The 18,841-nt window shown below is 44.1% G+C and overlaps 1 protein-coding gene across 2 annotated transcripts in view; it reads left to right on the top strand.

Annotated features, from left to right (window-relative positions):
- The first annotated feature begins 5,342 nt into the window (after positions 1-5,342).
- LOC122565126 (AP-1 complex subunit mu-1) overlaps positions 5,343-18,841 on the top strand; it is a 99,751-nt gene continuing 86,252 nt past the window's right edge. For both annotated transcript variants that reach the window (XM_043720762.1, XM_043720763.1), the window contains exons 1-4: positions 5,343-5,518; positions 7,514-7,670; positions 17,188-17,255; positions 18,296-18,426. In XM_043720762.1, the coding sequence (XP_043576697.1) occupies positions 5,477-5,518; positions 7,514-7,670; positions 17,188-17,255; positions 18,296-18,426 (398 nt within the window). In that variant the 5' untranslated portion in view covers positions 5,343-5,476. The remainder of the gene's footprint in view (positions 5,519-7,513; positions 7,671-17,187; positions 17,256-18,295; positions 18,427-18,841) is intronic.

Raw genomic sequence — 18,841 nt, 5'->3', positions numbered from 1 at the left:
TGATGTGTGTTTGGAATGAGCTGCCAGAGGAAGTGGTGGAGGCTGGAACATTTACAATACTTAAAAGGCATCTGGATGAGTATATAAATAGGAAGAGTTTAGAGGGACATGGGCCAAGTCCTGGCAAATGGGACTAGATTAGGTTGGGATATTCTGGTCGGCATGGACAAGTTGGACCAAAGGGTCTGTTTCCGTGCTGAACATCTCAACGAGTCTAGATAGGGAAAGTGCTAAATGAATACTTTTCTGTATTCATACTGGAAAGAGACAATGTTGTTGAGAATACTGAGATACAGGCTATGAGACGAGACGGGATTGAGGTTCACAAGGAGGTGTTAGCAAGGAGTGTGAAAATAGATAAGTCCCCTGGGCCTGATGGGATTTATCCGATGATTCTCTGGGAAGCCTGGGAGGAGATTGCAGAGCATTTGGCTTTGATCTTTATGTCATCATTGTCTACAGGAATAATGCCAGAAGATTGGAGGATAGCAAACGTTGCCCTCTTGTTCAAGAAGGGGAGTAGAGACAAGCCTGTTAATTATAGACCAATGAGTCTAACTATACTTGTGGGTGAAGTGTTGGCAAAGGTTATAAGAGATAAGATTTATAATCATCTAGAGAGGAATAAGTTGATTAGGGATAGTCAACATGGTTTTGTGAAGAGCAAGCCGTGCCTCATAAATCTTATTGAGTTCTTTAAGATTTACCAGGTGCTGGCAAATGGTGTAGATTAATTTAGGATTGTGTCTTTTTTAAGTTTTCTCAAGGCAGGCAGACAATAAAATTGCTCTTTCTTTTACACATGTAAACCTCTTAACTGTCTTCTTACTGATACAGAGTTGAGAGTGTGGTGCAGGAAAAGCACAGCAGGTCAGGCAGCATCCGAGGAGCAGGGGAATCTACGTTTCGGGCAGAATGCTCCTCGGGTGCTGCCTGACCTGCTGTGCTTTTCCAGCACCACATTCTTGACTCTGATTTCCAGCATCTGTAGTCCTCACTTTCTCCTTCTTACTAATACAGCAGACATTAAGTAACTACATGGTCGGCATGGACAGATTGGATCAAAGGGTCTGTGTCTGTGCTGTACAGCTCTCTGACATGAAAACTAGCCCACCAAGCCAGCCATGAAGAAACCCTTGACTCCTATTTTGATTATATTTGGATGATAAATTTCATGTATTGGCAAAGAAAAACTTCATCTGAAATGATCCATTTTGGAAATAATGAAGTGAGACATTGAAATACAAAAGCCAGCATTTAATCTTCATTTTGTGATAGAAGCATTCCTTTTTTAAGTTTGGACTTGTGTGTATGTGAGCTTGACACTGCATCGTTATTACTTTTCTCAAGGTAGGCAGATAATAAAATTGCTCTTCCTTTTACATAAGGAAACCTCATAATTGTCTTCTTACTGATACAGCAGACAGTGATAACTACATTTTTGTTTCAGAGAGGGTTATCCTTGAGTCTAAAAAGGATTATTAAATCTGTATTGTGGCCAACTGAGGAGTTTGAAAGGGAGCTGGTTCACCCTCTTCTCACCTTGCCGTAACAGTAGACACTATTTAAATATAAATATAGAGTCATAGAGATGTACAGCACAGAAACAGACCTTTGGTTGAACCAGACCAGACATCCTAACCTAATCTAGTCCCACTTAACCCATATCCCTCTAAACTCTTCTTATTTGTATACCCATCCAGATGCCTTTTAAATGCTATAGTTGTACCAGCCTCCACCACCTCCTCTGACAGCTCATTCCATACACGCACCAACTTCTGCATGAAAACGTTACCCCTGAGGTCCCATTTAAATTTTTTCACTCTCACCCAAAATCTACAGTTCTGGTATCTTCCACCCCAGGGAAAAGATCTTGTATATTTACCCTATCCATGCCCCTTATGATATTATAAACCTCTATAAGGTCACCCCTCAGCCTCTGACACTCCCAGGAAAACACTCCCAGCCTATTCAGCCTTTCCCTATAGCTCAAAATCTTCAACCCAGCAATATCTATGTAAATTTTTTCTGAACCCTTTCAAGTTTACTAACATCCTTCCAACAGGAGGGAGACCAGAATTGCACACAATATTCTAAAAGTGGCCGAACGAATGTCCTGTACAGCCGCAACATGACCTCCCAACTCCTATACTCAATGCTCTGAACAATAAAGGAAAGCAAACTTTCCTTCTAAAGGTATATCAGGAATAAAAGAATGACTAGAGAAACATTAGGGCCAGTCAAGGATAGTAGTGGGAAGTTGTGTGTGACAGACGTTTCTGCGGCCAGCAGTGGAAAATCAGAATGGTGTGTTGCCTCCCTGGTGTCATTATCAAAGATGTCTCAGAGAGGGTACAGGATGTTCTCAAAGGTGAGAGAGGCTAGCAGGAGGTCATTATACACATTGTTACCAATGACATAGGAAGGGACAAGATGAGATTCTGAAGGGAGAATATAGAATGTTAGGCAGGAGTTTAAAAAGGAGGTCCTTGAGGGATTACTCCCAGATTACAAGCTAGTGAGGGTAGGAATAGGAGGATAGAGCAGGTGGCTGAAGAGCTGGAGAAGGATTCACATTTTCAGATCATTGGAATCTTTTCTGGGATAGAAGTGATCTGTACAAGAGGATGGATTGCACCCGAATTGGAAGGGGACTAATATACTGGCAGGGAGATTAGCTAGAGCTGCTCGGGATCTGCTTTCAAAATGCAGCACCTCACATTTATCTAAATTAAACTCCATCTGCCACTCCTCAGCCCATTGGTCCATCTGATCAAGATCCTGTTGTAATCTGAGGTAATCTTCTTCGCTGTCGAATACACCTTCAATTTTGGTGTCATCTGCAAACTTACTAATTATACCTCCTATGTTCATATCCAAATCATTTATATAAAATGATGAAAAGTAGTGGACCCAGCACAGATCCTTGTGGCACTTCACTGGTCACAAGCATCCAATCTGAAAAACAACCCTCCACCACCATCCTGTCTTCTACCTTTGAGCCAGTTCTGTATCCAAATGGCTAGTTCTCCCTGTATTCCATGAGATCTAGCCATGCTACCCAGTCTACCACGGGGAACTTTGTTGAACACCTTACCAAATGTCCATATAGATGATGTCCACCACTCTGCCCTCATCAATCCTCTTCATCACTTCTTCAAAAACCTCAATCAAGTTCATTAGACATGATTTCCCAGGCACAAAGCCATGTTGACTATCCCTAGTCAGTCCTTGCCTTTCCGAATGCATGTAAATTTTGTTCCTCAGGATTCCCTCCAACAACTTGCCCACCACTGATGTCAGGCTTACCATTCTATAGCTCCCTGGCTTTTCGTTACCACTTTCTTAAACAGTGGCACCATGTTAGCCAACTCCGGTCTTCCGGCACCTCATCTGTGACTATTGACGATACAATTATCTCAGCAAGGGGCACAGAAATCACTTCCCTCGCTTCCTACAGAGTTGTAGGATACACCTAATCAAGTCTTGTAGAATTATCCACCTTTATGCATATTAAGACATCTATCACCTCCTCTGTAATATGGACATTTTCAAGATGTTACCATCTATTTTCCCACATTCTATATTGTCCACGTCCTTCTTCACAGTGAACACTGATGCCAAATACTCATTTAGTATCTCCATCATCTCCTGTGGTTCCACACATTGGCTGGCTTGCTGATCTTTGAGGGGCCTCATTCTCTCCCTAGTTACCCTTTTGTCCTTAATATATTTATAAAATCCCTTTGGATTCTCCTTAACCGTATTTGCCAAAGCTTTCTCATATACTCTTTTTGTCCTACTGATTTCCCTCTTAAGTAAACTCCTACTGCCTTTATCCTCTTCTAAGGATACATTTGATGTCTCCTGTCTATACCTGACATATGCTTCCTTCTTTTTCTTTACCAAAAATCTCAATTTCTCTAGTCATCCAGCATTTCCTACACCTACCAGCCTTGCCTTTCAAGCTAACAGGAATATACTGTCTCTGGACTGTCATTATCTAATTTTGGAAGGCTTCCCATTTTCCAGCTGTACCTTTACCTGTGAACATCTGCCCCCAATCAACTTTTAAAAGTTCAAAGGCTATGCAAGTGAGAATGGTGAGTCAGGGGGTGGAGTTAAAGTAGGTAGGTTGAAAAGAGTGAAGGGAGCGACATTAGACTCATATGAGAATATTAAAGGATCTACGAGTCAGTGGGAAAGTGCGATTTAACTAGAATTATCTGATCAGTACCATATTGTTGTTATGGTAATGCAAATTGAGTAAACTGTCTGCTATGTGTCCAATGTTCCAATGGGGTGACTCCACTGAAGGATCTGTTTCTATGCTGTATGACTCTACAAAATGGCAGGTACTGAATCCACCCCAGGTAGAACAGTATAATTTTGGGCACTCTATTGATGTTCCCATTATGAACGTGTAGGTTTAATTGACTTTCCAACTTGCTCACTTCTCTCACCATCACCTCATTCCTTCCTGCTTCTTCTATTCCCTTCTTCATTTCCAGAGTGGGCCGACCACTGACTATACACTCCAAGTCCACTAACTTCCACAGTTAACCTCGACAACACTTCCTTACATCCCACTTCCTGCAAACTCTGTACGTAATCATATTTCTGATATGTCTCCCTTTATCCTAAACCAGGGCCTTCCACCTCAGTGCGGTGGGCAGAGCCTTCTGATGTGTTCAATCCATTAGCCACACTTTTGCCCTCTGCCTTGGGTCTTGTCCTGTTTCATCAACCTCTGCATTCATAGAATCCCTACAGTGTGGAAACAGGCTATTTGGCCCAACAGGTCCACATCAACCCTCTGCAGGACATCCCACGCATGGCTGAACCACTTAGCCAATACATCCCTGGACACTATGGGCAATTTTAACATCGCCAATCCACACAAGTGGTACATCTTCGGACTGTGGGAGTAAACCGAAGGAAATCCACGCAGACGTAGGGAGTAAGTGCAAACCGGCGCACACAGACAGTTGCCTGAGTTGGAATCGAACCCAGGTCCCAGAGAGCCATCATTGATGCCACCTCTCTCAGAACACTAGCACCTGTCCTCCTGCCCAACCCTGACCTGACCTGGCCGTTCACTTCCCTCCAGAGCATCCGTGTCCGTTCCTGAGGAGCTCCCTTGCTCAGGCTCACATGGCGTCACGCTGAGGGACGACCCCTTGAAGACGGTTAAGCGGCCGAGGCACGTGACCGGGGCTCGCGCTCTCGCGCGCGCGCAGGCGGGCGGGCTCCCGAGCGGCTTCACCGGGACAGCAGGCCAATTAGAGCGTGCGATGTTGGCGGGTGCACGGAAGTGACGCTACTGTTATGGTGACGCTGCGGCTGAGATAGCGGGTTGGAAGCGGGGTGTGAGTTCCCTTTTAGTTCGGTTTCGCTGGCAGGGAGAGGGAGAGCCAGCCAGCCTGGGATAGCCGCGACAGGCCGAAGGGAGTGAGGTGGAGGTGGCAGCGGGAAAATGTCGGCCTCGGCCGTTTATGTGCTGGACCTGAAGGGGAAGGTGAGGAGCATGCGCGGGCGGGGCATTACCCAACATTCCACTCTTCAGGGTGGGCACATGCCCCCTCCTCCGGGTCTGGGTTGACAGATGGCCCTCCCTCCTCTGGGTTGGATTGGGCTGGGCGTATGCCCCTCTCCCGGCACATGTCTCTCCTCTGGGTCAGGGTGAGCATATGACCCCCCACCCCCTTCCTCTCTCTGGGTCAGGGTGGGCATATGACCCCCCACCCCCTTCCTCCCTCTGGGTCAGGGTGGGCATATGACCCCCCACCCCCTTCCTCTCTCTGGGTCAGGGTGGGCATATGACCCCCTTCCTCTCTCTGGGTCAGGGTGGGCATATGACCCCCCACCCCCTTCCTCTCTCTGGGTCAGGGTGGGCATATGACCCCCCACCCCCTTCCTCCCTCTGGGTCAGGGTGGGCATATGACCCCCCACCCCCTTCCTCCCTCTGGGTCAGGGTGGGCATATGACCCCCCACCCCCTTCCTCTCTCTGGGTCAGGGTGGGCATATGACCCCCCACCCCCTTCCTCTCTCTGGGTCAGGGTGGGCATATGACCCCCCACCCCCTTCCTCTCTCTGGGTCAGGGTGGGCATATGACCCCCCACCCCCTTCCTCTCTCTGGGTCAGGGTGGGCATATGACCCCCCACCCCCTTCCTCTCTCTGGGTCAGGGTGGGCATATGACCCCCCACCCCCTTCCTCTCTCTGGGTCAGGGTGGGCATATGACCCCCCACCCCCTTCCTCTCTCTGGGTCAGGGTGGGCATATGACCCCCCACCCCCTTCCTCTCTCTGGGTCAGGGTGGGCATATGACCCCCCACCCCCTTCCTCTCTCTGGGTCAGGGTGGGCATATGACCCCCCACCCCCTTCCTCTCTCTGGGTCAGGGTGGGCATATGACCCCCCACCCCCTTCCTCTCTCTGGGTCAGGGTGGGCATATGACCCCCCACCCCCTTCCTCTCTCTGGGTCAGGGTGGGCATATGACCCCCCACCCCCTTCCTCTCTCTGGGTCAGCTCCCCCGTCCATCCTCCTTAGTCTTGGCCTTTTACTTTCCTAATCTGACTACAATTAGAGCGACTAGTTCAGCAGAGAGATCAAAATGAAGCATTTCTGGTCCATAGTAGAGTGGCAAATCTATACCCTGTCTTTAACTATCTCAAGGCTGCAAGTTATTAGCGTGTCCAGCCTGTTCAGTCCCAATCTTGTCGTTATCAAAGAGCAATGTTTTATTCAAGTAAACTTAAATCAGTCCTCTGTTCTCCATTTACTTTAACACTGAAATTATGAGTGGTGAGAGTGGAGATGTGTTTAATAATGTGGGGATTCTGTGCCGAAATATAACAAACTGTAGACAGACTTGCCGATGGCTGGATGGTTTATTTTGGTTGGAGAAATAAGAATTCTGCTTCTTTGGTGACTCCGCACAGTGGTTTATGAAGACTCTGGAATAAACATGGCAATTAACGGAGGACTTTTTTCACACTGAGTAGGTTAGAACATGAAACTTGGTTCCACAAAGTTGTTGAAGCAGATAGCAATGATGCACTTAAGGGGAGGTTTGGCATATAAATCTGGAGGATAGAAAAGAAACATAAGAGAAGGGTTGGAAATGGTAATTGGAATAGGAGGAGAATCCTATGCAGTTCTCCAGGCCAATTGGACTGAATAGCCTGCTTATGTTGTAAATTCTACTTAAGGTTGCCCATGCTTTGGCGCGCTCATTTAGAAGTCACCGAATGGGCAGTGTGCTCTTTGTATGATTTTTATCTGAAGTTGGACTTGGATGAAGGAACTTAGATCTACATCTGGCTATACTCATTTGGCATGAAATTGTTAGCTTTATGTTTTGGAAATGTACAAATTCCATCTCCCTGGCACTGACGGTTCAGTTGTGAAACTGCTGTGTTGCACGTAATTATTCTCATAATTCAGTGACTCAGTTTCCTTAAAGAATTGTACCTATACAAAATACCCATTTCTTCTGTTTATCAGGTCCTGATTTGTCGGAATTATCGGGGAGATGTGGAGATGTCGGAAATTGAACACTTCATGTCTATTCTGATGGAGAAAGAGGAAGAGTGCTCCCTCACGCCAATCCTATCGCATGGAGTGGTTCGATTCATGTGGATCAAACATAACAATTTATATCGTATCCTTCAAAAAGCTGGTTCTGGGCAGTTGCTCTTAAAGATCACAGGTGTTGGGGTCCTGTATTAGCAAGCAGTCACGCTATGGGAAGCGAGCTTTCACATTTAGCAAATAGCAGTGGACCCTTCCCAAGGGTGTTGTTAATTCTTACAAACAGATCCATCCAGAATTGACAATGCCCACCTAATAGATCAGAAAGCTTGGGGCAAAATGGGTCTCTTGTACCCCTGAGGTGTGCATTTGTAATTTAGTATGTTTGTTTCGCAATTTGACTGTATTCAACAATTAGCATCAATGATATGCATCTCAACCTTTGTACACTTGCCTCGAAATGCCAAACCTCTCAAAGTAACATAGGTTATTTGCTAATCAATTTGAGCTATTTGGTTTACCTTATCTGCAATATTTAATCTCCTTTGTGCCTTTTTCTTGATGGATTTATGAGTCAGTCTGAGTAATGGAGAATGTAGTTTTAGTTACACTTGCCTAACTTTTGCTTCTGGTAAATAATGTTTCAATTCTCAGTTGGTCTGTCTATCAAGTGGTAACTAGCTAAAATGAACTGTATTGAAGTTTCTTATTTACTGAAGGCTTGTTGTCAAATGAGAAGTTTTTGATACTGCACATGGATAATAAAATTATTGAACTTTGTCAGCAGCCAACTTTCCATACCTAGGTTATGAGGTTTGAAATGACTCGTTTTAAGATTAAAGTTAATTGAGATCTCAGGATTTTTAGGAGGTTTGTGCAGTCACCAAGCTCTTCACAGCAAAGACTTCATGTGCTGCATTATAACAATGCTATGCCAAATTGAAAATTCTCAGATCTCATTTTCAGTAAGTGTGTCTGGGATACACTTGATCATTTTATAATGTCCAGGAATATAGTAGGTCATCCACCCATGAATATAATTTGCCATTCAGTTAGATCATAGCTGATCTATATCTTTACTGTGGCTCTTCACTGTCTCCTGTAACTCTTAATATCATTTTACAAAAATCTACAATTTTCCTTTTGGAAAAGTTCAGTTGTCTCCAAAACCAGAATTTTTAATGGAGTGTGTTCCAAATTTTTACCTACTTTTGAATTTAAAATATTAAGTTGGAACTTTGGAGAAAAAAAAAGTCAAAACAGTGGCACTTTCAAAAAGAAGGACAGACAATAGGCAGCACATGGTCTGTGCAGGAAAGAGAGAGAAAGAAACCCACACTGCTAACTGACACAGCAGTGAACCTGCGCAGTTAGTGTCCTTGCTGTCTGAATTCATGTATTACTGGACGTCATCCAGGAACACTTAACAAACAGCAAAATTCACAACTGATCTTGGAGGAACCTGTTTGGGAGAGTTCACAGCACAGGAACAGATAAGTGGATATTTTTAAGAGTAGCCTTTCTGTAAATTAACAATAGTGAGAAGAATGGGTTCTTTCTTGATTATATGTTTCATGAAGGTATGTCTCTCAAGTCAGAAATATAAAGTTAGCCTGGAGCAGTGTTATGTAGAGGAATAAGACGGTGCTGTTTTCTGAGTCTGTAGATTGGAAGAAGCAAAGATGGCCTTGAGTAGAGTGATGTGCACTTCTTGTCTGATGTGAAAGTTTGTGTTACTCATGATTATATCTACAATAAATGCCATTAGTTGTAAATCCTATCAGAATGGATTGGTTGAAGCAATAGTTAGAGGCAGTGAGGAATTTACAAGAGCTAGGGGTTGTGATGGATGGCAGTTATAGGAAGGGAGAAAAGCTGCATATACAGTCCCGTAGATGGGTTAACTCTAGGAAAGGTAAGAGAGGTAGGCAGGTAGTGCAGGAGTCTCTTGTAGCTATCTTCATTTCAACCAACTATGCTGTTTTGGAAAATGGAGGGGGTGATGGTTATTCAGGGGAATGTAGCACGAACAGCCAAATGTCTGGTATCCAGACAGGCTGTAATGTAATGAGGGGTGTGTTGGGTTCTAAGCAATCGATTATGTCAGGGGGCTCTCTAGTCAGATGACCTGCTGGAATTTTCCAGCACCACTCTAATCTTGAGTCAGATGCACAGACAGATGTTTCTGCAGCCTGCAGCACAAATTCACAATGGTGCATTGCCTCCCTGGTGCTGAGATCAAGGATGTCTCAGAGAGGGTACAGAATGTTTTCAAGGGGGAGAGGGACCAACAGGGGGGCGTTGTACACATTGGAACCAACGACATAGGAAGGATTGCTGGAATTTCTTTTGGGGTAGAAGTGACCTGTACAAGAAGGATGGATTGCACCTGAATTGGAAGGAGATTAATATACTGACAGGGAGATTTGGTAGAGCTGCTTTCAGGTGTATTTAAACTAATAAAAGGTGAAGGGGTGGGACCCAGGGTTAGGTGAGGAAAGAGATCAATCTGAGACCAATAGAGTTGAGAAAAGAAACCAGTCAAACAGTCAGGACAGGCACAAAGCAGAGAATAAGGTAGGATTGATAAATTAAACTTCATTTATTTTGATGCAAGAGGCTTACTATGGAAGGCAGATGAACTCGGGACATGGTTAGGAACATGGGACTGGGATATCATAGCAGTTACAGAAATGTGGCTCAGGGATGGACTGGACTGGCAGCTTAATGTTCCAGGATGTAAATACTTCAGGAAGGACAGAAAAGGAGGCGAGAGAGGAGGGGGAGTGGTGTTTTTGATAAGAGGGATGATGTTAGAGCTGTACTTAGGGAGGATATTCTTGGGAATACATTGTGGGAAGTTATTTGGGTGGAATTAAGAAATAAGAAAGGGATGATCACCTTATTGTGATTGTGGTATAGACCCCCCCAATAGTCAGCGGGAAATTGAGAAACAAATTTGTAAGGAGACCTGAGTTATCTTTGAGTGGTTATGGTAGGGGATTTTAAATTTAGAAATATAGACTAGAACTGCCATAGTCTTAAGGGTTTAGATGCAGAGGAATTTTATTCAGTGTGTACAAGAAAATTTTCTGATTCAGTATGTGGATGTACCTACAGGAGAAGGTGCAATACTTGACCTACTCTTGGGAAATAATGCAGGGCAGGTAACTGAGGTGTCCGTGGGGGAGCACTTTGGGGCTAGTGACCGTAATTCTATTAGTTTTAAAATAGTGATGGAAAAGGATAGACTGGATGTAAAAGTTGAAGTTCTAAATTGGAGAAAGGCTAATTTTGATGGTATTAGGCAAGAACTTTCGAAAGCAGATTGGGGCCGGATGTTTGCAAGTAAAGGGAACGGCTGGAAAATGGGAAGCCTTCAGAAATGAGATAACGAGAGTCCAAAGACAGTATGTTCCTGTTAGGGTGAAAGGAAAGGTGGATAGCTGTAGGGAATGCTGGATGACTAGAGAAATTGAGGTTTTTGTTAAGAAAAAGAAGGAAGCATATGTCAGGTACAGACAGGAGCGATCGTGTAAATCCTTAGAGTTTAAAGTCAATCTCAACTTCCTTATCTGTTAGGCCTCTTGCATAGAAGTAAGTATAAAGGCAGTAGGAGTATACCTAAAGAAGGAAATCAGGAGGGCAAAAAGCGGCCATGAGATAGCTTTGGCAAATAGGGTTAAGGAGAAGCTAAAGTGTCTTTACAAATACATTGAGGACAAAAGGGTGACGAGGGAGAGAATGGGGCCCCTCAAAGATCAGCAAGGAGGCCTTTGTGTGAAGCCGCAGGAGATGGGGAAGATACTAAACGAGTATTTTGCATCAGTGTTTACTGTGGAGAAGGACATGGTGGATATAGAATGTGGGGAAATAGATAGTGACATCTTGAAAAATGACCATATTAGAGAGGAGGAAGTACTGGATGTCTGGAACTCTGTGGGAAGCCAGGGAAGTGATTGCTGGGCCTCTTGCTGAGATATTTGCATAGCCGGTAGTCACAGGTGAGGTGCTGGAAGACTGGAGGTTGGCTAATGTGGTCCCACTGTTTAAGAAAGGTGGTAAGGACAAGCCAGGGAACTATATAATGATGAGCCTGACATCAGTGATGGGTACATTGTTGAGAATCCTGAGGGACAAGATTTACACATTTGGAAAGGCGCAAGGACTGATTAGGGATAGTCAACATGGCTTTGTTTGTGGGAAATCATGTTTCACAAACTTGATTGACTTATTTGAAGAAGTAACAAAGCAGATTGGTGAGGGCAGGGCAGTGGGCATGATCCATATGGACTTCAGAAATGCGTTCGGCAAGGTTCCCCATGGGAGACTGGTGAGCAAGGTTAGATCTCATGGAATGCAGGGAGAACTGTATATTTGGATAAACATTTGGATGTAGAACTGGCTCGAAGGTAGAACACAGAGGGTGGTGGTGGAGGGTTGTTTTTCAGACTGGAGGACTGTGACCAGTGGAGTGCTACAAGGATCGGTGCGAGGTCCAATACTTGCCAATTATATAAATGATTTGGATGTGAACATAGGAGGTGTAGTTATTAAGTTTGTAGATAACACCAAAATTGGAGGTGTAGTGGACAGTGAAGAAGGTTACCTCAGATTAAAACGGAATCTTGATCAGATGGACGAAGGGGCTGAGGAGTGGCAGATGGAGTTTAATTTAGATAAACGTGAGGTGTTTCATTTTGGGACAGCGAATCCTAGCAAAACTTGTACATTTAATCGTAAGGTTCTAGGGAGTGTTGCTGAACAAAGAGACCTTGGCATGCAGACTCTCAGCTCCTTGAAAGTAGCGTCACAGTTAGACAGGATAGTGAAGAAGGCATTTGGTATGTTTTCCCTTAGTGGTCAGAGTATTGAGTACAGGAGTTGGGAGGTCATGTTGCAGCTGTACAGGATGTTGGTTAGGCAACTGTTGGAATATTGTATGCAATTCTGGTCTTCCTATTGGGAGGATATTGTGAAACTTGAAAGGGTTCAGCAAAGCTTTACAAGTATGTTGCCAGGGTTGGAGGATTTGAACTATAGGGAGAAGTTGAATAGGCTGGGGCTGTTTTCCCTGGAGCATCAGAGGCTGAGGGGTGACCTTTATAGAAGTTTATAAAATCATGAGGGGCATGGATCAGGTAAATACACAAAGTCTTTTTACTGGGCTGGGGGATTCTAGAACTAGAAGGCATATGTTCAGGTTGAGAGGGGAAAGATATAAAAGAGACCTAAGGGGCAACGTTTTCACACAGAAGGTGATGCATGTATGGAATGAGTTGCCAGAGGAGTGGTGGAGGCTGGTACAATGGCAACTTTTGTGCCAAGTGCTAGCAAATGGGACTATGTTAGGTTGGAATATCTGGTTGGCATGGACGAGTTGGACTGAAGGATCTGTTTCCTGTGCTGTACATCTCTCTGACTCTAAGCTCTCCATCTAACACAATGACGACTGACTTAACACTAACTTTTTTTTTTACAAACCCACCAACTCCCACAGCTACCTGGATTATGCCTCTTCCCACCTTACCTCCTGCAAAAGTGCTATCCTGTATTCCCAATTCCTCTGCCCCCATCGTATCTGCTCCCAAAGGACCAGTTCCACCACAGAACACACCAGATGGCCTCCTTCTTTAAAGACCGTAATTTCCCTTCCAACTTGTATGAAGATGCCCTCCAACGCATCTCATCCATGTCCTGCTCCTCCACCCTCAAACCCCACCCCTCCGGTCCTCACCTTCCACACTACCGACCTTTACATAAACCGCATCATCCGCCGACATTTCCGCCACCTCCAAATGGACCCCACCACCAGGGATATATTTCCCTCCCCACCTCTCTCCGCTTTCTGCAAACACCATTCCCTCTGTGACTACTTGGTCAGGTCCATGCGCCCCAACAACTCACCCCCTCTTCCTGGCACCTTCCCTGCCACCGTATTGCAAAACCTGTGCCCACAACACCTCCTCCGCCTTTGGAGCCTTTCACATCCATCAAAGTTTCACCTGCACATCCGCCAATATCATTTATTGTATCCATTGTTCCTGATGCGGTCTCCTTTACATTGGGGAGACTGGACGCCAATCAACCTCACCACCCCGTGGCCGAACATTTCAACTCCCCTTCCCACTCTGCCAAAGACGTGCAGGTCTGGGCCTCCTCTACTGCCACTCCCTCACCACCTAACACCTGGAGGAAGAATGCCTCATCTTCCGCCTCGGAACACTTCAACCCTAGGGCATCAATGTGGACTTCACCGGTTTCCTCATTTCCTCCCCACCCCACCCCCACCTTACCCGAGTTCCAACTATCCTTATGACCTGTCCTACCTGCCAATCTTCCTTCCCACATATCCGCTCCACCCTCCTCTCTGACCTGTCACCTTCATCCCCATCTCCATCCGTAATCTTGGTTACCTTCTCCCCAGCCCCATCCGCCTTCCATTTATCTCTCCACTCCAAAGGCTCCTGCCTTATTCCTGATGAAGGGCTTTTGCCTGAAATGTCCATTTTCCTGCTCCTAGGATGCTGCTTGACCTGCTGTGCTTTTCCAGCACCACTCTAATCTAGACTATTGTACTTGGGAACTGTGAAAGCAAATGGCAAACCACCTGTGGGCTGGCGTCCACCACTTTAATGATCAGTGGCTTAAGTAGCTTATGCCAATTTACTGACAAATCCACAGAGATAATTGGCTTCATGTGTAGTACTATTACATCTTAAGGATTGATCTTCTGCAAAGGTATACCTTGTAAAGGCACCCCATAGCAAACAATCTAATTGTGGATGGATGAATACCAGTAAAAATGGGAAATAGTGTTCCTGATAGCATCCGTGAACAACTTGGGTCTAATTTTAAAGTGATGCTCCCTTGTTATAGATTGTCCCAACAGACAAGATTAGAACATAGAAAAATACAGCGCAGTACAGGCCCTTTGGCCCTCAATGTTGCGCCGATCCAAGCCCACCTAACCTACACTAGCCCACTATCCTCCATATGCCTATCCAATGCCCGTTTAAATGCCCATAAAGAGGGAGAGTCCACCATTGCGACTGGCAGGGCATTCCATGAACTAATGACTCGCTGAGTAAAGAATCTACCCCTGACATCTGTCCTATACCTACCACCTCTTAATTTAAAGCTATGCCTCCTCGTAATAGCTGACTCCATACGTGGAAAAAGGTTATCATGGTCAACCCTATCTAAACCCCTAATCATCTTGTACCCAGAGTTTTATACAACTGCATCATGACCTCAGGAGTCCGGAACTCAATTCCTCTACCAATAAAAGCCAGTACGCCATATGCCTTCCTCACCGCACTATTTACCTGGGTGGCAACTTTCAGAGATCTGTGTACATGGACACCAAGATCCCTCTGCTCATCCACACTACCAAGTATCCGACCATTAGCCCAGTACCCCATCTTTTTGTTATTCTTCCCAAAGTGAATCACCTCGCACTTAGCTACATTGTATTCCATCTGCCACCTTTCTGCCCAGCTCTGCAGCTTCTCTATATCCTGCTGTAACCTGCCACATCCTTCTTCACTGTCAACAACTCCTCCGACTTTCGTATCATCCGCAAACTTGCTTACCCAACCTTCTAACCCCTCTTCCAGGTCATTTATAAAAATGACAAACAGCAATGGTCCCAAAACAGATCCTTGCGGAACACCACTAGTGACGGCACTCCAAGATGAATATTTTCCATCAACTACTACCCTCTGTCTTCTTCCATCCAGCCAATTCCTAATCCAAACCTCCAACTCACCCTCAATGCCATATCTCTGTATTTTTTGCAGTAGTCTACCATGGGGGACCTTATCAAACGCCTTACTAAAATCTATATACACCACATCTACCGCTTTCCCCTCGTCCACCTCCTTAGTCACCTTCTCAAAGAATTCAATAAGGTTTGTGAGGCACGACCTGCCCTTCACAAACCCATGCTGACTATCCTTGATCACATTATTCCTATCCAGATGTTCATAAATCCTATCCCTTACTAAGATGTTCATAAATCCTATCCCTCTCTAAGACTTTGCCCACAACACAAGTGAGACTCACCGGCCTATAGTTACTAGGGTTATCCCTACTCCCCGAGGAATCCTGAAGAAGGGCTTATGCCCGAAATGTCGATTCTCCTGTCCCTTGGATGCTGCCTGACCTGCTGTGCTTTTCCAGCAACACATTTTCAGCGCTTATCCCTACTCCCCTTCTTGAACAATGGAACCACATTTGCTATGATTCTTTCTCTTTTTGCCTTATCATTCCATCCCTTTGAATTCAGCCCTATTGTGATGAAAGACAATATCCAATCGCGTTTTTAAAATTTACTTTTGTACTTGTCCACTAACTTTGCTTTGGTTGAATTCCTAAACCTGCTCCAGCACAGTTCCTGACTTGTGACCCTTTGGATAATGTTCTGATCTAACTTTCTTTGAACCACAGTGAATGATGTCATGGTCTCCCACATTGGATTTTTTTTTTCATTTCAGTTTTGCTGACTCACCTTATCTATCCATATTCCATGTAGCTTTTTGCTGCTATCCACATTAGTTGCTGCACTTTTTCAATGAGAGTTGTGAGCATATTTAGATATGCAGCTCTATTCCTTACATATTGCTTTATTTCTATTTGTAAGTAGTGTTCCTGGTATGGATCCCTGGAATATACTCCCAGTTTGGTGCATACAGATCAATGAACTTTCTGACTTCTGCCTTGTAACTAATTCCCTATCCAAGCAGACATGTTACCTTCAATTCAAAATGCTCTTATTTTGTTGGTAGTCTCTTCGATGAAACTTTGGAGAATTTATATGAAAGTCCATCAACAACAACATCAATATGTGCAATCTCAACAGCTTCACCAAGTTAGTACCAGATTTGTATAATGCATTGTATAATCTCTACCCACTTTTCAATTATTCGTTTACTTATATTTCTAAAAGACTGGAAAGCTGTCTGAACTGGATGTCATCTCATCCCCTAACGTCAGTCACTTTCAGGATCTGAGAGGAGCTCCTTCATACTGGTCAGCCTCACAACTTGGCAGAATCATTCAAGTTTGTTGTTCATGTACCGTATGTTATCATCAGACTAGATAATGCAGAGTGCCAGTTATGAGACTAAACTCTGACTCATTTATCTGTCATTGACTAATTTGTCAATTAATTGTGTTACCATTGAATGTTTAATAAGCTAGATAAAAGGCTGTCTGTCCAATCCACACAACTCTATTCTTTCCAGCTATTATGCTGCCTTTTCTCATGCCAGCTGGTCCACCAACCTTACCCCATGCTATTATTGCTACAGCATAATGATTAAGCATTTCCTTATCTCTTACCAGCTGCACTGTTTATCAAAAAGACACTCTCGACTTTGCCTGAAATCACAGAACTTTCTGGTTGTTTTTGCTCACATATTAAAGTGTGTAGATGCTATGCAGATTGCAATGTGTTCTTTTGTGCTCTATTATTAAGTGATATCTTTTGTTCTTGTTTTACTGCACTCAATATTTGAAAATTCTGTAGATGGTTCTTAATTTTCTCCCAGGAGATTACATAGTTCCAGTTGCTTGGAGAGGATGTGGGGTGGCGTACGCAATTATGGCCATTAGGTTAAATGCCTTGACTCTAATCTCTGCAGTTGTTGCAACCTCGAAGAAGAATGCGTGTGTCTCTCTGGTGTTTGCTTTTCTATATAAGGTGGTTCAGGTGAGGATATTAGTTTTATTTCTTCCTCCTGTCCCCAAAATGTTTTGCTGGTCTGGTGAATCAGTAGCTTTCCCATTTCCTTTTTAAATGTTTTGAGGGTTTTAAAATTGGCTTACATTGAGGGTGGAATTAAACAAGTTGAAAGACTCCCTACGTATTCTGTTATTCACCCATATATAGAATGCAAATGTTCACTTGTGAAATGTGTAATTTCAACCAACAGTTTGTTGCTTAGTTACAGAGATGGTGATTCTCCAATTATTTTTGAGAACTTTGGAGCTCTGTTGAATGTGTTAAATGCTTAATTGTGCTGTCAAACATCACAAGACTCTTCTAAGTTTGTAACAGGTCGGTAAATGAATTCCAGGCCAGATGGTGAAGAATGAAATCAGACTCGCATCCTCTTCTTGCATGTCCTTTTACAGCTTTACATACGTTTGTTTATGACTCATGACTTTGCTGTTCAAAACTATCCAATTCATGGTCAAGCATTTTCAATGACCTAGCTTCCAGTGTTGTCTGGGAAAGAGAATTACACAGACTAATGACTCTGAGAGGAGAGAAAAAATTCTTGTCTCAGTCTCAAATGTGAATCCTCTAATTTATTAACTCTCCCCTGATTCTAGACTCTTCTGCAGGCTGTTTCTGAGATTAACTAGCATAGCTAAAGCCAACGACGTTCCTGTTATCTATCAGATTTGCCTTCCAGGTACTGGTTGAGATGGCTGACTATTAGACTTGCCGACAGTGACTGAGATTACCTAGCCCTGAATAGAATGACATACTCAGCTACCTCTGTGTAATCAAGGCTTTTGGGACTTTTGTTGACCTTGTCTTCTTTTGTTCCTTTCCTAACAATAGAAGCCTGTTTCTGCTTGGTGGAGGTTGGAAACTGTTATGTGGGTGTTACAAGCTTGAGTTTGCATTCTCCTATCTGCAGTGAAAGGTGTTGTTTCTGTAGCTTCATCGTTGCATGAAAGTTTGAACTGTAGGGGTCATGGTATATCGACATTGACATTTCTATCCCCTTTTCTTTCCAGGTATTTTCTGAGTATTTTAAAGAGCTGGAAGAAGAAAGTATTCGTGATAACTTTGTTATAATCTATGAGCTACTTGATGAGTTAATGGACTTTGGTTATCCACAGACTACAGACAGCAAGATTCTGCAGGAGTAAGTGACTTAATGTTTATTGGTGTATTGCTCTAAGATAAATGGTAATCAGCCAGGAGGTAAATACACCTCCAAAAATCTTAGCCTTTTTTTAAAAAGGAAGAATCTGTGATCTTTTTGTTAGTGATTGTGTAATTGCTACATTTGTATTATTCCACTGGATCCTCTTACTGTTTTTCTGAACCATCCCAGAGGTTTCAGTTTCCCATTGGTAACTCTTCGAGGAGAAAGTGAGGTCTGCAGATGCTGGAGATCAAAGTTGAAACTTTATTGCTGGAACAGCACAGCAGGTCAGGCAGCATCCAGGGAACAGGAGATTCGACGTTTCGGGCACAGGCCCTTCTTCAGGAATTCCTGAAGAAGGGCCTGTGCCCGAAACGTCGAATCTCCTGTTCCCTGGATGCTGCCTGACCTG

Source organism: Chiloscyllium plagiosum, chromosome 31 (assembly GCF_004010195.1).
Source record: "Chiloscyllium plagiosum isolate BGI_BamShark_2017 chromosome 31, ASM401019v2, whole genome shotgun sequence".
Taxonomy (NCBI): Eukaryota; Metazoa; Chordata; class Chondrichthyes; order Orectolobiformes; family Hemiscylliidae; genus Chiloscyllium; species Chiloscyllium plagiosum.
The sequence above is the reverse complement of the archived record's forward strand: the minus strand, read 5'-3'. Positions and strand labels throughout refer to the sequence as shown.